The 21,136-nt window shown below is 35.9% G+C and overlaps 1 protein-coding gene across 1 annotated transcript in view; it reads left to right on the forward strand.

The window, feature by feature from the left end:
* LOC110106501 (serine/threonine-protein kinase ATM) overlaps positions 1-21,136 on the forward strand; it is a 256,327-nt gene that overhangs the window by 127,718 nt on the left and 107,473 nt on the right. Inside the window, exons 47-49 of the mRNA XM_028694452.1 lie at positions 2,794-2,841; positions 4,758-4,862; positions 5,615-5,701. Coding sequence (XP_028550285.1) covers positions 2,794-2,841; positions 4,758-4,862; positions 5,615-5,701 — 240 coding nt within the window. The remainder of the gene's footprint in view (positions 1-2,793; positions 2,842-4,757; positions 4,863-5,614; positions 5,702-21,136) is intronic.

Here is a 21,136-nt window from a genome sequence, read left to right on the forward strand (position 1 = left end):
AGAAGAAAGAGATTAGGAGACGAGACGAAGGTTGGAAAGAGCCCGCAGGATTTCCGAAGGAGGTGAAAGAGGGAATGGACAAAGCTCGCAAGCTTTTCCAAACAACAAACCCGCAGGTTTTATCTCCAAAAATAACTCACATCATTCTCTTTTTAAAAACAACCACAAACATCAATATTTATAGGCACAAAAAGGGCAGCCAAACAGCCCAAATGTTAGGGAAATGGAAGGTTAAAAGACACCTAGAAGAAGGCTAAAAGACACAAAAAACTGCAGTAGAAAAACTGCATAGAAAACAGTAAAAAGCTCTTGGAATTCCTCCCAAAACAGCCACCAAAAACTGATCCAATTCTGTCCAAAAACTGTCTAAAAACAGCCCCCCCAAAAGACACTTCAATTCCCCAAGAAAAGCCAAAAGACTTCCCTGCTGAAATCCCAAGAGACACATCAAAAATCCAATGAATAAAGCCACGGAACCAGCCAGCACAAGCCACGGTTTCAGCACAGGAAACCAGGAGTCTTTTCACGGGAAAAGGGAGAAGAAGTTACGGCAGCAAAGAGGGCAGATTCACTGAACCAACAGCAATTGGGAAAAGGAGGGACCACAGGAAATAAATCCTGAGCCAGCCGTGCAAAAGCAACCCAAGAGACACTCTGCAGCAGCCCGTGGGAGAGAAAACCAAAGAAGAAAAAAACCTGCAGCAGCTTTAATTCAAGAGGAATATGAAAGAACAAGTTCTACTCATCTAATCTAGCTCCCAAACATTAATTTTATAACTAAACATCAGCTCATAATGAGCTACACTTCTATTAGATATTAATGAGCTTGCACCAACTAAAAATTCAACAACTAAACTCAAAACCGAAATCAGCCAAGGCTCCATAGAATTGTGTTGACCCCCCCTTTGCCTACATCACCTATGCATCATATACACATTTATATTTATAAATAAAATTTACATTTAAATTTTCTGATTTATCAATAATCATCATACTTAAATTTGTGTTAAAGTATCACCTTAATTTAAAAGTAGAAGGGAATTTTTCTTTTCTTGCTTTTACTTTCCCTATTCACTTCAAAAATCCTTTTTTGTATCTTTTATAAACCACATACTCAACGTTTGTCGTTATTGATCCTCTCTCGACTTCCTTTTTCTTCTTCACAGTCTCACCTCTTTTTTCCTTTCTCAGTTTAGTCCAATGTTCTAAGAGGCAAATTATAGGTAATGTTAAATGTCTCAAACTTCATCAAAGATGATGTCGAGGGTATCAAACATTGTTAAAGAAAACTTTGAAGGCATCGAAATTTGTCGAAGTTAACATTTTCTCCTCTCCTTTTTCTTCTCCATTAAATATGATCGCACTCTTCCTCCACTTTGTGTCAACAAGAATGTCATAGAGCTGCATAGACTTCCTTCTACCACTTTTTTGAACTAGTCTGCACGGCTATATGTACTCACTTTTTATTTTCTGTCGAACGAGCTAACTCGGTCGAACATTCCATTCTTTCTCTTCCTTTGTCTTTGTTTTATAAGCCAGACCTCTCCTATTCCCTGATCCTTTTCATCAATCAAGATTGTATGAGGGATGAGAAACGGTGGCCCTCCATTTGTTGTACCTTATATGAGAAATAATTCGCTCCCTCTTATTTGCTTCTTCTCACTCATTTATCTCCGTCGCACCTAGCATGAGCATACCGAACGATTATTCAATTGAATCGACTTTTCTTATTCATTTGAACTTCTTTTTTACATATATATTTCCACATAAGTATAAAGTCTTCTATTGCGTACTCTGGAGAAAAGTGAAGGAACACCTCCGAGCGTTCTGACTTAATGCATTTTCCATGATTTTAATTTACAACCTATATAATTCATTTCTAAATCAAATTTCTTAATTTATGAATATAAATAATTCTTCAGATAATACTTAAATAATGTTTTAAATTTCAAACTTTTTATATATACATAACTACAAACTAAAATTTTATATATAATAAAAAAATTATAATTCTACAACAACAACATCAAGCTTTTATCCCACTATGTGGAGTCGGTTACATGAATCTTTTTTCTCCATTGTGTCATGTTAAGAGTTAAATTCTCTTTTAAATCTAATAAAGAAAGATCATTTCTAATATTTTTCTAAATTCTAACCAAGTGTTTTGAGGTTTTTCTCAATCTTTCTTAATATAAGTCAAATCTAATACATCTATTTTCCAATATGGGTCATCGAAAGGTTGCTGTTTTATGAAAAAGCAAATTTGCTTACCTTCCCTCCACACGTGAACTCGCTGGTGCCATAGCCACTCGCTCGAGTGCGTCTTCCCTCTCGTCGAGCTTGTCTTCCCCTTCATTGCCAACAACTATCACACATGACTTTGCCTCTTGCTGAAGGTGGTGGAAAATCCTGCTCAATTGCTTACTCGCATACCTCTCTCATCTCTTGCTATCGATCTTGGGCTCCCTACCATCTCTCTTTATTGCAATTTAAGGTAATCAGAACCCTTTCATGTTTTCGTGACAGCAAGCAACAAAACTAACATAGTTGGTTTAGTCGGACCGAATGTAATCAGTTTGGGTTTTTTTTTCTGGTAATATTACAGAAACGCACCTCATTGCAATGCTGATTTTGTAATATATGGATGACATCATTTTCATTGTTGGATTATTAGAATATGTTCCAAGTTCTTGAATTTTTTTTTAAAATTCTTTTTTGCATAGTTTTTTGAGAAATTTATGTTTAGCATTTATTCGTTCTTGTCTGTTATCCTGATTGTTTATTTTTTCTCAGGTGTACTGGTTATCACTTGATTATCTTTTGGTGGCTAGAGCTGCAATTGTGAGTATGATTCTTCCAGTTCTGTTCATCTTATGTGAATGAATACAAAGCAACAACGTTGTTCCATGGGCATTGTTTCTTCTAAGTAAAGGGTTTTGAACTCTTGTCTTATTTTGCTTTATTTAGAAACTACATATTTTTTGTAATATAGGGAAACATATTTTTCATTATTTAGAAACTTCATATTTTTGAGTTTAGTTTCAAGTTAACCTGAGAATTTTTAGGTGGATTCTCTAATTTAGGTGAGGAAAGGTGGGGAGAGAACCATAGTCGAGGCCAATATTTCACAAAAATTGGTCGCCAAGTCTCCTAGTCTGTGTAGTGTTCCCAGGTTTCATACATGAAAGTGTTATTCCTACAGTTAGGTCTCGGTATGCTTATTCCAAAGGAGCTGTCCATGAATCCAGGAACAAGAAGCATCCTTCTGCATGCGGGGTCTGCTGTTTTCTTATTTTTTATATTTTATTTCTTTCAGGGGCAAGTTTTCTCCCTGTAATTTTTTGTTTTCACAGATTTTTCTCTGTTGACTTAAATAGATAGGGAAATGAAATTTTAATAAGTTATCTATAATGGTATAAGATATTTATAATGTAATATAAAAGGATGCAAACATAATTATGTCAATTGTTCAGTTTTTAACAAAACATTCTCATAAATTCTTTTACAACTTCAAATCCGGAGATCCAAAAATTATGGAAAATATTCATAAATTAGTTAAACTTGTCTAGAATGCTATGGTGAAATCGGTTAACAAAACCGACACCTAACGGTCTCAAAACCGCCACTTGTACTGACATATGCCAATTTCTTAAAAAACTACACCACTAATAAAAAATTAGGGATAAATTATTATAATTAGAGTATAACAATATCTATGCTATGGTCAAGATGGTTTTCTTCATGTAATTTTTTATTTTAACATATCTTTCTCTGTTAACTTAAATAGATGGGAAATGAAATTTTATTAAGTTATCTATAATGTTATAAGATATTTATAATATAATATAAAAGGATGCAAACATAATTATGTCAATTGTTCAATTTTTAGCAAAACATTCTCATAATTTTTTTTTATATCTTCAAATCTGGAGATCCAAAAATTATGGAAAAATATTCATAAATTAGTTAAACATGTCTAGAATGCTATGGTGAAATTGGTTTACAAAATCGATTCCTAACCGTCTCAAAACCGCCACTTGTACTGTCATATGCTAATTTCTTTAAAAAATACCCCACACTAAAAAATTAGGTTAAATTATTATAATTAGAGTATAACAATATCTATGTTATGGTCAAGATGGTTTGCAATTTGGATTTATAATGACTCATGGAAATTTTTTTTAACTGTTATTGGTCAAAATTTATCTTTTTAAATTTAAATGTTATGTTACTTGCAAGCTGCATGCTCGATCCTTCCTCTTCTTTTTTTTTTCCTTCTCCCTTGCTCAGTGGCTCATTAGTTTGCCTAGGTTATCACACTTTGGATCTCCTTCTCACCGTCGCATTTCCTTTTCACAAGATTTCGTTAGCTTGCCTTACTCGGTCCACTCAGCAGTTTTCCTTCTCTCTTTCTCCCTTCTTCTCTTATTCGTTCAATTTCCTTCCACATCTCCTGTCTCCTGGCGCGATTTATGGAGATGAAACCCTTCATCTTTATCTTCCCTTGTGATGCTAAGGAATGGACACAGTCAATTCAGTCAAATTGATTGTGTCTGTTCGATTATATACACACACGCACACACTCATATTACTGAATTTTTGTGATGTTTTCTAGGTTCATATACTCTTTGAACATTTGCATTGTTTAGTAGTATTGAAGGCATGCCTTTACATTAGTGCGTTGTTCTGTTGTTTCAAATTTTCTTTTTTGTAAGCTGCATTTTTACTTATTATGGTTTTCACCATTTATTTGTCAGCATTGTGGATCGTACTTCACTGCAATAATGTATGTAGAGCATTGGTGTGAAGAGCATTTTAATGGTCTACTTCTGGGTTCGCCAGATTTTTCCCATATGGAGGAGGTGAGCTTTTATTTCCTTTTTTTTTCTAGTAGGTTGTTTGGTTTTCCCACGAATGTTAAGTATAAAGATTGTTGGGAAAAAAAGTAGATGACTTGTTTTCTTAGAAAATTGGGTGTAAAAGTTTGTAAAATCGAAATCATTTTATCTCCTTTTATAAAGTAAACGTGCTTAACTTGTCATCAGTTTGTGTGTGAAGTAATTGCAACTTGGATTGAGAGGGTTGCAATGCATGCTATAAACTTGATTAGATTCATCAAAGTGCACCTAATAAAATTACTTTCTCACAGTTGTGGAAGGTTTTCCAGAAAGTCTTATGATGTTTGAATTTTTAGAAAGTCTCTCAGTTATGTAAGGTATATAGAAAGTTTAACATTGTTTCAAAATCCTTCCATCTTCTGTTTTAGTGTAAAGTAAACGTGGTTAACTTTTCAGCAATTTGTGCTGTAGGTGTATGGAGCCACTTTAAATTGGAAATTTTAAATTGTCCTAATGGTTTACCATCCTTTGCATAAATAGTGTGAACTTGATTATAATCATTAAAAACCCGCCTAATAAACGGAGTAGTTTCTCACAATCATGATGTTATTCTTGTGAGTCTAACCATGTATTAATATTTGGACTGTGGGGATAACCTTTTAACATGCTAATTGATTTTTGTATGGAACATAGCAATGCATTTACAATTAAGGATATCTTTGTTTGGATTTTAATGTTGTCTACTAAATTTAATTGCATCATTTAACTTGTCTTAGTTGCCCGCTCATATTGAGCTGCTGGTTGCTGCATTCACTCGGATTAATGAGCCAGATGCTATATACGGAGTAATTCAGTCACACAAGGTTGATCCTTAATGACATTCTTTTGAACAAGCTTGTGTTTTTGTCCCATTTACTATTCTTTATAATTTTTTAGCAATATTTGATTAGTTTTTTGTTTCTTTTGCCAATGCCAAATTAGCAAGTTATCTTTATTGGTGACTTTATGATTTAGTTGGCCTTCATAAAAGTACTTATGCACTTTTGTTTGATTGTTCTCCTTGGTTATATCTTTCATCCTTATTTGCTCAGTATATATAGCTTGATCAGAATGAGGCTCTTAGTAGTGCAATTCCAACCCTCCTATTAGGTTCTAGGAAGACATATAAAATGTTCATTGGTTGTAAGAACTGTGTTTCTTGTTCAATGAACCAAACCTTATTTTTAAACCTGGTTTTCTCTTGATAGTCAATTGAAAATTCATCTGATGGTTTTGCTTGAATTGCAAACACCTCTTATTAGTCTTGTATTTATTTAAGGGCATTTTTTTTTCTGTACCTATTAAGCACAAGTAAATAGCATGCGATTATGTTAAGTATATGATGTTTATGTTGTATGAGGTTTCATGATGACTCTTGAATAATCACCTTCTAGTTAAAATAAAATCTGTTGTTATTCTATTTAATTTTCCCATATGATTACATTAAATACAATCATCATCATAATACGATCCTCTAGAGAAGAGTCTTGAATAATCACCTTCTAGGAATGACTCGAAAAGATCCTAATGAGAATCAACCAACAAACCTAACTTTAAAATGTCCAACCAGCCTTAAATTATCCATGAATCTATAAACGATCTCCATATTAGGTCAACTTGTCATCAAGTGAGAAATAAAAGGAAATGCCACATTAGTGATCCTTTTATCAAGAAAAAAAAAAGAACTACATTGAAAACAACAAAGAAGTTGAGGAAGAAAATGAATCTGAAAATAATGATGACATAGAATTAGAGAAAATAGATGTCGAGGGGGATGAAGGAGAAGAACTTTTGGTAATCTGACAAGTCTTAACAACAAAAATTGATAACAGGGACAAATGAGTTAGAAGAAACATTTTCAAAACAACTTGTACAGTTGAAGGAAAATCTGCACTCTTATAATAGATAGTGGAAGTTCAGGGAATTTTGTGTCTCAACTGATGGCCGATAAGATGAAATTAAAGTCCAAACCGCTTGCTAACCTTATAAAATTTATTGGTTTAAAGAGGGAGGTGAGGTTCCTATCATAAAGCAATGTGTTGTTAGCTTAACAATTCGGGGGTCTTTTAAAGATCAAGTGACTTGTGATGTTATGCCTCTTGAAGTCTGTCACATTCTGTTGGGACGACCTTGGCAATTTGATAACAAAACTATTCATACCGGGGAGAAAAACAATTACTCTTTGATTCAAAACAACAAGGAATTCACTGTCTATCCGCAAAAAAACATGTGCCTGATTCTCCTATTAAAAATAAAAAAGTTGCCAAAATAAGCACTCTTGAATTACTTTTGAATGCTAATGATTTGAAACACTGATGTGGTTTACTTGGTTTTGGAAAAAGAAATTGATCATGTACTTCAAATTCCTTAAAAAATTCAATCTTTAATCGATGAGTTTTCTGATTTAACTCATGAAGAACTGCCTGTAGGTTTGCCACCGATGAGAGATATTCAACATCATATTGATTGAATTCCTGGAGCAACATTGCCTAATTTACCTCATTATAGGATGAGTCCAAATGAACATGCTGAACTTTTTAAGCAAGTGACTAATTTGCTAGAAAAGGGTTTGATTAAAGAAAGCTTAAGTCCTTGTGCTGTGCCTACTTTATTAACTCCAAAAAAAAAAATGGTACGTGGAGAATGTGTGTGGATTGTAGGGCAATAAATAAAATTACTATTAAATATCGCTTTCCTATTCCTAGATTGGATGACATGCTAGATATGCTAAGCGGTGCAAAAATATTTTCTAAAATTGATTTGAGAAGTGGGTGTCATCAAATAAGAATAAGATCTGGAGATGAATGGAAAACTGCTTTTAAAACTAAGGAAGGTTTATATGAATGACTTGTGATGCCATTTGGGCTTTCAAATGCTCCGAGAACTTTTATGAGAACTATGAATCATATTTTGAGACCTTTTATTGGCAAGTTTGTTGTTGTATATTTTGATGATATTTTGATCTATAGTGTTCAATCTTCTGATCATCTTAGTCATGTTAAACAAGAGTTGCAAACTCTTAGGGAACAAAAGCTATACATTAATCTCAAAAAAATGTTCCTTTATGACTTTGAGCTTAACATTTTTAGATTTTATTGTTTCGGCTGAGGGGATAAAAGTTGATCCAATAAAAATAGAAGCAATTCAAAGTTGGCCCACTCCTAAAAACATAAGTGAGGTGAGAGGATTTCATGGTTTGGCTTCTTTTTATTGAAGGTTTATTATAAACTTTGATTCTTTGATTGCTCCTATTACCGACGGTTTGAAAAAAAGAATATTTAGTAGGATACCTCAAGCTGAACAAACTTTAGTATTCATTAAGAAAAAATGATTCAAGGTCCCATTCTTAGTTTGTCAAATTTTGAAAACATTTTTGAAGTTGATTGCGATGCTTCTCATGTTGGTATTGGTGCTATTCTTAGCCAAGAAGAAAAACCTGTTGCTTACTTTAGTGAAAAAATGTGTGATGCTCGATCCAAATATTATGCTTACGATTTGGAGTTTTATGCTATTGTTCAAGTTTTGAAATTTTGGAGATATTACTTAATTCAACGGGAATTTGTTTTAAATACTGAGCATGAAGCACTTCGTTTTTTGGGCTCTCAAAAAAAATTGAATAAAAGGTATGCTAAGTGGGTTTCATTTTTGCAAGAGTATACTTTTCATATCAAACATAAAACTGGTGTTTTGAACAAGGTTGCTGATGCTTTAAGCCGGAGATCTCACTTGTTGGTAACTGTTTACCCACCTATTATCTTTTTTGATTTTTTTAATGATACTTATGCTAATAACCCTGATTTAAAAAAACATTTGTGATTCTTGTCTTGCTTTTAGATCTGATTCTTATGCTCAGTTTGTTATTCATAAATGATTTTTGTTTAAGGGATATAGACTTTACATAACAAATAATTCATTAAGAGAACAACTTGTGCATGAACTTCATAGTGAGGGATTGAGCGGACATTTTGTGCAGGGAAAAACTGTGGCTTTAGTGGAGGAAAAGTATTTCTGGCCTTATATGAGAAAATAAATTGCTAAGCTGGTGAAACAATGTAAAATTTATTAGGCTTTTAAAGGAACTTCTCAAAATGTTGGTTTATATACTCCCCTTCCAATTCCTAATAAACCTTGGGATGATATCTCTATAGATTTTTTTTTGGGATTTCCTGTTACTTTTAGAAAGTTTGATTCCATTTTTGTGGTGGTAGATCGATTTAGCAAAATAGCACATGTTGTTCACTGCAAGAAAACTTCTGATGCTTCATATATCACTGATTTGTTCTTTAAAGAAATTGTTCGTCTTCTTGGTGTTCCTCGCACTTTTACTTATGATAGATATACTAGATTTTTGAGTCATTTTTGGAGAACACTTTGGGCAAAATTAGGAACTACTCTTCAGTTCAGCAGTGCTTATCATCCACAAACTGATGGGCAAACTGAAGTTGTAAACCGAAGTTTGAGATACTTGTTGAGGTGCCTGGCAGGTGAGAAGCTATCCCAATGGAATTTAATTTTGCCCCAAGCTGAATTTGCTTACAATAATTCTGTCAATCGCTCTACTGGTAAAACTCCATTTGAAATCATTTATGGCCAGACTATACCTCACATTTTGGATAGAAACTGTTTACCTTTGCCAAATAATATTAGTGCTGAAGCTTCTGAAACTTTTGACCATATTAAAACTGTCCGACAACAAGTTCTTGAAAAACTTCGAATGGCTAATGTGAATTACAAAATTGATGCTGACAAAACACTGTAAAGAGATTTATTTCAAAGAAGGAGATTTGGTTATGGCTTACTTTCGTCGCCAACGATTTTTTGTTGGTACTTTTGGGAAATTAAGCAGGAAGAAATTTGGGCCATTTCGTGTTCTAAAAAGATTGGGCTCAAATGCTTATCTTTTGGATCTTCCTTCTACTGTTGTCACTTCTCCAGTGTTTAAGGTTTCTGATCCTTCTTTATATGAAGGAAATACTGACGATTATGTGGAACTTGAAACTTTACCACTCTCCACATCTGTTTTGAGTTATGATGAGCAGGTTGAAAATATTATGGATGTCAAAACTTCTAAGACTCGGTATGGTGAACACATGAAGTTCTTATCAAAGTGGAAAAATCGCCCCTTGACGGATTGTACTTGGATGAATGCAAAAGTGCTTGAAAAGCGTCGTCCGGAGCTTTATAAAAGAGTTGTGGAAGCTTTCTCATCAGTAGATGAGATTTTCCCACCAGGGGGGAATTGATGCATTCAGTTATTTTGGTTTATTTATGTTTTATTGTATTTTGAACAATATTAGTTGTGTTTTATTTTTGTTTATGCTATCCTATGATGGTTGGGCTTCCAATGATCATGGTAGGAAGGTGCTTGGAATGGCAAGCCTTGAGTTTGCTTGCTTTTGGGTCCACTTCATCCTTGGGCTGCTTACTGATTTTTGTTTTGGTGTGGTGGCGGCTCTCGGGTGGGCCTTGGATGCTTGGTGTTGAGCTTAAAAAAATGCTGGATTCTACTTGGTGCTAGCTGATTAATGTTGAGCTGAAGTTTAGCTCAATGATTGGGGGATTTATTGCACTTCCTAGCTCATTAATTCAAAAAGATTTGCTATTAAATCTTGGATTCATTTTGGAATGGACTTTTCCCCTTCTCCTTTTGTCTCTTTGATTTCCTCTTGGCCTTTGCTGTTCCCGTGGCCCCTGGCTATTTTCCCGTGCTGATGCTCCGTTCTCTGTGCTGGCTCCTCGGTTCCCTTGATGGCTGGGTTTCCCGTGGCTGCCTGATTGGTTTCCCGTGGCCTTCTCCTCTCCGTTTCCTGTACCGAATGGGGGCTGCTGTGTTGTGACTGTTGGCCTTTCATTTCCCTAAATCTAATTGGTTTGGTTGGAGGTGTTATGGCTATTTGGTTCCTCTCTTTTGCCTATAAAATAGATATGTTTTGGCATTGGATAGAGTTTTAAAATTGTGAGTAAAAACTCTACAAAAACCTAAGGGTTTCTTCTTGGAAAAGCTTGAGAGCTTGTTCCATCCCCTTCTTCTCTTCTCTATTTCGTCTTGGCTTCTAACCCCTTCTCCATGCAAGTTCCACTCCACTTGTATCCTTCTTCTTGAGCTTTGGAAGTGTATGTTGGCTAAAATTTGGAGACATTTGCCGGAGGAGTTTGGAAAGGACGTTAGATTCTTTTGCAGTGGTGGACCCTTGGTTTGCATGCCTAAGCACAATTTTCTTAAATTCCTATTTTCGTTGCATGTGAGGAGACTGCTAGACGGTTTTACTGTGGATAGGGTTTTTATATTTTTATTTTGTTTTCTTTGATTTGGCTTTTGTTTCTCTTAAGTTTGTTTGGATGTTTGCAAGCTTAATATGAATCGAGTTTGGTTTAAGTCTTGTCCTGGTGTTCTCCAATTTGTCTCTTTTCTCTAGACTTTCCTTGCATCAAAGCGACAACACATGTGAGCCCCAGACTATAAGAAGTGAACACCTCGTTCAACTATGGTACAAATTTCTTCGCACCAATGTAGAATTTATGGTGGATCATCAATAATATTCTAATGAATTTCACCTCATATAGTTTTTTTCTCATGTTTATTATGCATTATCCTTAATTTTCATTGAATATAATCAGCTTGGTATTCCTTTTTTATTATTTTTATTATTATTTTTTTTATTTTTTAGCTTGGTATTCCTATTTTTGTGCGTGGATGCTTTTTCATCTAAACAATGTTTGTTGGTATAATCAAAGAGATAATTATGACTCCCAACAATATGTTATGCCCATATGGTTGGGAATATGGTTTATTAAATTCAATTAAATTATGCTTGCTTTCTTTTGGGTTCCTATTCATTTGGATTCTTCTAGAATCCTCTGTTCGCAACTATCTTCCACTTAAATTTCCTTCCAAGTAGTCTTAAATCTCTTGTATTATTGAACGGAGTATGCATCCAATTTACTAGGAAGAGGGGTTTGACATCAAAGAATAGAGAAGAGAAAAGAGGCAATTTCGAAAGCTCTATAAAATCTTTATCTCAAAACATGGTTGAAGGAGGAGACCCTATTACAAATCTGTTAGGATTGTCATGATGTCAGGGTCTTTGTGACTTGGGTCAACTACAAGCGTACTTATTGTCCAATAATCAGAAACATTTGATGCTAATATTTCACTCATACTTTGGCCCATTACATGGAAAAGGCCTATTTCCTGCTATTTTTTTCAGGTAAAAACTTATTTTTGTTTTTCTTTGGTTGAAATTTAGTGGATGCTTAATACCTCACTTGAAAATCTTAATTAGAGCAAAAAAATTATCCATAAATAGATTTTGTAGTAGATTAGCCCATTTGCTTTTATTTACAGCTTTACTGTTGTAAATCTATTTGTATTTCTAACAAAAACATGCTTTGATATTTTTCATGATTGAATTTGTCGGATAGTACTAGTGATTCATTCATCTTCATTTTACTTTGCTGCATCATGCAGCTGATTCATATGTTGTTTGACTATCACATCAACACATGCTTGTGTGTTTACGTTTATACGAGCTTCTTAATCCTTATTAAGAGTGGCTACTTGATGCTGGATCATTTCATGTAGCTCTTGTCCTTAACTAAGACACTAATATGTTATGGAATGGTTTTTACATGCTTGATTATGTTTGTTCGGCTTTGTTGCTCACATTGCAGTTTATAACAACCACATGCTTTTGCGAGTTCCGTGCTTGGCATTGGTTGCATGTGCTTCTTCCACTCACTTGCTCCATACTGCCAGTGCTACTACTTTTGCCGATTGGTTCAGCCAACTTGTCCGCTATCCCTATTGTCCCAGGATATTTGGTTTTTTTCTTGTATGTTGTTTTGTTTGTAGCTATCTTTGAACCAAGATGGGTTCCGTTCATATACGTAGAAGTTCCCTCCTTTTATAGTCAGTTTTGATTTGAATAAAGAAAGCATATCACGACCCGGCCCGGTGAGCTCGTATAGATGAGGTGGGAACAGATGTCGGACGTCAGAATATGAAATTTTCTTAAAACATGCATTGAAGAATCTAAAATACTTTAAAAGGCAACTAAAAGCGTCTCTAAACAATTTTCCAAATTAAACTAAGCATTTCATATTATTGCATAAAACGTTTTATATGTACAAAGGTGGCTATAAATGGCTATAAAATCTTTTCATTCATGCCAAACCACCCAAAAAATTAAACTACAACTAAAAGAAATTTAAGAGGAACCTGTCATCTGGTCCTCTACGACTGTAAGTATATCAAGGACAGTCATCCATTCCTAGCAGCGGGTTCTCCTGAAAAATATCCCAAAATGAGGGAATGAGCTAGAGCTCAATATGAAACACTAACTCTAACAACTTCGTATACCAATTAAATGAAAATCAACATGTATGCTAAAAGTGTGTTAACTCTTCCACATGTTTATGAAATGTCATGATTGTTTTGCTAAGTATCACATGCTATTTCTTATGTATATGCTAAGTGTCACATGTTAATTCATATGTATATCCTTTCAACTATGTCATGTCTTTTGTCAAATTTGCTAATATGCTAGCTTATTCTTTATCTTATTCAACCGTACCGGAGTACCAGAAGTGTACTGATCAGGTACAAAAACATATTTTTGGAAATATATTTTCCTTTTCTCTTTTGCCCCAAAGAGCCATTGTGGGCTCCGAAAATTCGGCCCCGGCCTCCCCGCTGCAATTGTATGCTTTTCTTTGCGAGGGGGTTTTAACGGAATAAGTTCCGGGGTAAATTTTAGAAGGCAGATGGGTTTGTAGATAAGACACTACCCAGAGATTTCGCCCTCATTTTATGAGGACTTTATGATATGAGTTCTGGTTTCCTATAGGCGCAAGCCCCTATAGTTAATTACCCTTCTCGGTAACGAGAGAGAACTTTTGATTAAGGCTAGTCGTCAATCAGATACGTAGAGATATATGTTATCTGGCATATAATAGCAGCATAGGTTTGGAATTGGAAATTTGGAAAGTTTGGATATTAGATGTTCAATGTTTGATATTTAAAATTAGAAATTTTCACCATCTTGCACTTAAAGTGGATGGTGGGGGAATGGATGATGGACCCAATCAAGATCCCATGGTACCGTCTTCCTGGGCCATCATGGTCCCTGGTCTACTTAATTAGAGAAGGTAGTCGACCCAACCTGACAGAAGGAACCTTGTCGGCAACCATGGGTTGCTTCGTCCAAGGGGACCTTGTAGACCTGGGGGGATATTTGCCTAATGGGAAAATTTGAATTCACCTTAGCTAACAAGGGCTTTGTTCCTTATCAATCATATCCTATTAATTCATATCTCAATGATTTGATACCACTAAGGAACGTATTAGCTCTGACCATAACCGGTATTTTGTGGTGCCATTTGGCGGAAAATCCACTCGGTTCAGAGGGCCCGGGTTGTCACGATCTGGCCCGGTTAGCTCGTATGAACGAGGCGAGAACGAAATCGGACGTTCAGATCAAACATTATTCATCTTTCATGTAAACAAAATTTCTCTAAACAATCTTCCAGAACAAAAAGCGCATCTAAACATTTTAGTTCCATTCCACAGTTTGTTCATGATTTACAAGATGGCAACTTATATCTAATCATACTCTGCATGCCATCCAAAAATAAAGTAAAGAACTACAACTAAAGAAAACAGTAAAAGAACCTGTCACCCGTTGCGCGACGTCTATAAGTTAACCTCGGGTGATCCGCCATCACTTATGAGAGGGTTCTCCTGAAAATTTTCCAAAGCTAGGGAGTGAGCTACGCTCAGTAGAAATTTCTAATCCTAAACATTCTCATATGACTAAAAATGAAATGTACATTTTTAAACTAAAGGGGTCATGCTTTTCTTTTCCTAGTCATGCTATCTTGTTTATGTCATATGAATGAGAAATCATTTAGGTACTTTATGTATGTTTCATTTGATATGTATGAAATGAATGTCGTCTTAAAATGCTTACTTATTATTATATATAACCGTCCCAGGGTACCAAGGTGTACTGATCAGGTACACAAACCTCTTTTGACCATTTCTTCATTTTTCCTCTTTTGCCCCAAGGGCCATAATGTGCTTTTGCACCGTCTTTGGTACTCCGTAATCCATCATACACAATCATTTTTATATCTTTTCATATGAACATACATTCCTTCCTTTTCATAAGAACATACATTCCTTCCTTTTCATATAAAATGTTTGACATGAAATATTTATACATGAATTTGATAACATGTAGTGATTACATTTAAGCACTTAAGCATGAAAGAAACAATAAAAAAAAAATAATGAAATATATTGCATGTGTAACAAATATTCCATTTCTATAAAACATGTCAAAAGGGATTTTCTATAAAATGATATAAACATGAAATAACAAATGAACATGTAAGGAAAAGAATTCCTACCTCCAAAAATATATGAATTCCTCATCTTCTCCTCTTTGATTACTCTTCTTCTTGCCACCACCTAAAGAAAAATAATTTAACTTAAACCTTTTGCCAAAATAAAATTTCTAGTTCTTTTAGAAGCTTCCTATAATCTTTGTACACCTATTCTTAAGGTACAACATCATCAACCTCTTACCAAACTTTGATGTTTTTATTAATGAATTTCGGATTTAAATAAAATATAAATTATAGAAACCTAAAAATTCATCCAATTCATCCTAAGTCCTAAAACATTCCCCTTTCTTGTACATAATAATAAATCATTATTATTTTCGGAATTAAATCATAAAATAATTAAGAAAATTATTTTTCTTCTCAAAATTGCAATTTCTTTTATTTAGATACCTCTCTAAATCATTTAGAATAGCTTTAGTGAACATGCAATACTAAAATCCCTAAGTTAGGAAAAATCCTAAGCTTTCCCTAATTTTTAAAATCAAAATTCTTTAAAAAATCTTTGCATTTCTTATACCAAAATCCTTTCATCACATTCTTCTAACAATCCCTATAAAATAAAGCATAAAAAAACCCTAATTTCGGATTAATGTTTTCCTTTACGAAATCATCAACTTTAAAGCATAAAAAAATAAATCTAAGCAAACCCTAAAGGTTTTCTAAAGAAATGATCCAAAAAAAAAATCAAACCCTAAATCTTTGCTTCAAGAAAATCTCATGAGAAATACAAGATTCTTAAAGAATATCTTACCTTCTAGCTTCTCCAAGTCTTCCTCTATCTTTTTCCTAAAAGCGCTCGCCGGAAACTCGCCGGAGAGACCAAGCCGACGCCGTTTCTCCCCTTCTCCCATCGCCTCTCTTCGTTCGGCCGAGAAAACAAAACAAGAGACCGAAATATTCGGTCCCTTTGGTTGATGAGGGCTTAAGGAAAATGGGCAAAGGAAAATTATGCATGTACCATTCTCCCAAAAGTTTTTCTATTTTCTCATGAAGGGCAAACGGGAAAATAAAGGCAAAAGTTACTTAAACGAACTTTGGCGAATTTTAACTTCAAAACCGTGCGAAATTAACTACAAGTTCTATATACCGTTTCGATCGAAATTTCGTGAAGAATTTAATAAAATTTATTTCGTCGAATTCCGACGACATCAAAATTTCACTTAAGTTCGTCGCGGCGCATCGATATGTGTGTGACGCACTCAAATGACGAATTCCGGGTTCTACAATCCTCTCCTCCTAATAAAAATTTCGTCCACGAAATTTAAAAGAAAGAAAAAAAAATAAACAATCATACCTTACTTAAAGAGATGAGGACAGCACTTCCTCATTTCCGACTCTTTCTCCCACGTGGCATTCTTTTCCAATCCATGCTTCCATAGTACCTTCACGAACGGTATCTCCCTGCTTCTAAGTTGCTTCACACTGAACTCCAGAATACGATCCGGTTCTTCAACATATGTAAGATCTGACTGTATGTCCACATCTTCCGAAATGATCTTAGAAGGATCATCCGATATATACTTCCTTAGTGAAGAAACATGGAACACATTGTGGACAACATATGTAGTGGGTAAATCTAATCTATAGGTCACCTTCCCAATCCTTTCTACTATCTCAAAAGGACTAATATAGCGAGGACTAAGTTTGCCAACCTTGCCAAAACGAAGTACACCCTTCATCGGCCTAATCTTTATGAAAATAAAGTCTCCCACAATGAATTCCACAAATCGGTGCTTATCATCATAATACTTCTTCTGCCTATCTTGAACTGCTAGTAACCTATCCCAGATCAATCTGATTTTGCTTGTGGCACTATCAACAAGATCTGATCCAATTACCTTCCTCTCACCTATATCTGTCCAATAAAGAGGTGTTCTGCATTTCCTTCCATAGAGGGCTTTATAAGGCACCATTCCTATGCTGGCTTGGAAATTATTGTTGTAAGCAAACTCTATCAAAGAGATGTGAGATTCCCAACCTCCACCAAAATTAAGAATACACAATGTCAATAAGTCTTCAAGAGTTTGAATAGTCCTCTCTGTTTGTCCATCAGTCTGAGGATGGAAGGCTGTACTGAATGTCAATCTAGTGCCCATAGCCTCTTGTAATTTCCTCCAAAGTCTAGAAGTAAATCTACCATCTCGGTCAGATACTATGGACTTAGGCATGCCGTGCAATCGTACAATCGCTGCCACATACAACATTGCGAGCTCCTCAATTGAATCAGTCAATCGGATAGGCAAAAAGTGAGCAGACTTTGTAAGCCTATCAATGATAACCCAAATAGCATCATGACCCTGTCGTGATCGAGGTAAACCTGACATGAAATCCATAGCGATATCATCCCACTTCCACTCTGGAATCGGTAAGGGTTGAAGTAATCCACTTGGTCTTTGATGTTCAGCCTTTACCAACTGACATGCAGTGCACTTGGCAACAAAATCAGCTACACTCTTCAATCCGGGCCACCAAAATAGACCCTTAAGGTCTTGATACATCTTATTACTACCAGGGTGGATATTATAAGCAGAGAAATGAGCTTCAGATAGAACTTCCTTCCTCAAATCATCAACATTTGGTACACAGACCTTGCCTTTATTCCAAAGGATATTTTTCTCATCAAGAATAAAATCTTCTTCATGCCCAGCCTTTACTAACTGTATGATTTTTACAAAATCTGGATCTTTCCATAAAGCTTCAGCTATCTTACTTTTCAAATCAGTTTGTACAGTCAATTGATTCAACCATCCTACATTTCCATATGTAGGAAGTACCACTGATAACTCTAACCTATCCAGCTCTTCAATCAGATTCTCTTGTTGAGTTAGCAAATTATTTAACTTCGTAGGCAGTTTTCTACTCAAAACATCAGCAACAGTATTGGCTTGCACAGTTAACTGACTCAACCATCCTACATTTCCAGATGTAGGAAGTACCACTGATAACTCTAACCTATCCAGCTCTTCAATCAGCTTCTCTTAGTGAGTTAGCAAATTATTTAACTTAGTAGGCAGTTTTCTACTCAAAACATCAGCAACAGTATTGGCTCTTCCTGGATGATACTGAATGTTCAAATCATAGTCATTGAGCAGTTCCATCCATCTCCTCTGCCTCAAATTCAACTCTTTCTGAGAAAATAAATACTTTAGATTTTGGTGATCAGTGAACACTTCACAATGTACGCCATATAAGTAGTGTCTCCAAATCTTCAAGGCAAAGACTACAGCAGCAAGCTCTAAATTGTGGGTTGGGTAGTTCTTCTCATGACTCTTCAATTGCCTAGAAGCATAGGCAACTACTCTCCCATGTTGCATCAAGACACAACCCAAACCCTTCAGCGACGCATCGCTGAAAATCTGAAATCCTTCAGTACCTGAAGGAATCGTAAGAATCGGTGCAGTCATCAAACGAGTCTTTAACTCTTGAAAGGCTTCCTCACACTGACTGCTCCACTCAAATTTAACGGCCTTCTGAGTCAATCTACTCTAAGGTGCAGCAATCTTGGAAAATCCCTCTACAAACCGTCTGTAGTAATCAGCTAACCCAAGGAAACTCCGTATCTCAGTCACTGTCATAGGTGTTAGCCATTCAGCTATAGCCTACATCTTATGCTGGTCCACAGAAATACCATCTCCACTAATGACATGACCCAGAAAAGTCACATTCTTCAGCCAAAACTCGCATTTAGAGAACTTGGCAAACAATTCATTGCCTCTTAGAGTTTGCAACATTGCCTGAAGATGATTGGCATGATGCTTTTCATCACAAGAATAGATAAGAATGTCATCAATGAAGACAATGACAAACCTATCTAGCATTGGCTTGAAGACCCGATTCATCAAATCCATAAAAGCAGTTGGGGCATTTGTTAGCCCAAAAGGTAATACAGTAAACTTGTAGTGTCCATACCTTGAGCTAAAGGCTGTCTTCGGGATGTCTTCCTCCTTAATTCTCAACTGATAATAACCTGACCTCAGGTCAATCTTGAAAAAGACTGTGGCTCCCACTAACTGATCAAATAACTCATCAATCCTCGGTAAGGGATACTTGTTCTTAATGGTAAGCTTGTTCAACTCCCTGTAATCAATACAGAGTCGCATGCTACCATCCTTCTTCTTTACAAAGAGAACTGGTGCTCCCCAAGGTGAAGTGCTAGGGCGAATAAATCCCTTCTCCAACAGTTCTTGCGATTGAGACTTCAACTCCTGAAGCTCCTTAACCGCCATACGATAAGGTGCTTTTGAAATAGGCTCAGCACCAGATACAAGATCGATTGAGAAATCAATCTCTCTAACAGGGGGCATCCTAGGTAAGACTTTAGGAAACACATCAGGAAAGTCTCTTACCATGGCAATCTCCTTTAATTCTGGCACTTGCTTGGAAGTGTCCCTTACATGAGCTAGAAAGCTTGGGTACCCTTTCAAAATTAAACTACAAGCCTTCATAGAAGAGATGATAATAGAAGATACACCTCGATCGCCCTAAAAGACAAGTTTCTCTTGTCCAAGAAATTTGATCTTCACAACTTTCTTATTGCAGTCTATGGAGATGAATTGATTTGACATCCAATTCATTCATAAAATCACATCAAACTCCAGTAGGGGTAAAACTATCAACACAACATCAAACTCCTCGCAAATAGTGAGAAAAGTGGAACACATAAGTGTAGCAGTCATACTCGACCCATCCGGTAACAGAACTGACAATGCAGTAGGCATAGTGCAAACATCCAATGCATGCTTCTTAATGAACTCCTGACTAATGAATGAATGCGATGCTCCAGTATGGAAAAGTACTCTACTAGGAAAACATTTGACATGAATAGTATCTGTAATCACATCAGGAGATTCCTTGGCCTCTTGCTGTGTAATGGCATAAACCCTTGGTTGTACAACAGGTCTCGCAACTGGATGACTAGGCACTGAAGCAGAAGCAGTAGACTCTTGAGCTCTCGGTCTACCAATAGTAGAATGTCTCCCAGTACTCTGCTGAGGTGGAGGAGCACTAGATCTCCCCTCCCTTGGACCCTTTGGGCAGTTCCTAGCCACATGCCCAGGCTGATGGCAAAAAAAGCAAACATTGGAGCCTGATAAACATTCACCTCTATGCATCTTGCCACACTTGTCACAAGTTCTGGCACTCGAAGAACTCCCACTACTATAAGTTCTGATCTTCTTTACACTAGAACCTCCAGAATCAGTCTGGAAGCTCCTGGTCTTTTCAAAGCCCTTCCTCTTATGTTGAAAATCTCTCATCTTCTAAACAGTTTGAAAATCAATTTCTATTCTCCTTGCTTTTTCCACCAATACTGCATAATCATCAAAACTAAAGGGAATCAATGTCTGACATATAGCATCGCAAAGCCCTGATAAGAACTTTTGGCACTTGTTCTCAGTAGTAGCAATAATCTGAGAGGCATAGCGGGACAGTATGGTAAACTCAGCTTCATACTGCATGACTGTCTGATCACCTTGTACCAGTCGCATGAATCTCTCCTGTATCTGACTCCTCGCAGAAGGAGGCACGAACCAATATCTGAAGACTTTCACAAAGTCCTCCCATAAGATCTGGGAAGCTGTTTTACAACCAAACTTCTCCAATGATTGTCCTCTCCACCATCTCTCGGCCTCCCCATCCAGAGCAAAAGTGGCTAAGGTCACCCTCCGATCAGTAGGACATTGCATACCCTCCAGTATCTTTTCAATCCTCAAAAGCCAGTTTTCAGCATCTACTAGCTCTCTTACTCCCGTAAAGAGAGGTGGTCGCATGTCTTGGAAAATCTTCAGATACTTGTCTACCAATGGCTCTCTCCTGGAACTAGACTGGGGTTGTTCCTGTGAATGCTGAATCAA

This window comes from Dendrobium catenatum, unplaced genomic scaffold (genome assembly GCF_001605985.2).
Source record: "Dendrobium catenatum unplaced genomic scaffold, ASM160598v2 fragScaff_scaffold_488, whole genome shotgun sequence".
NCBI classification, from domain to species: domain Eukaryota; kingdom Viridiplantae; phylum Streptophyta; class Magnoliopsida; order Asparagales; family Orchidaceae; genus Dendrobium; species Dendrobium catenatum.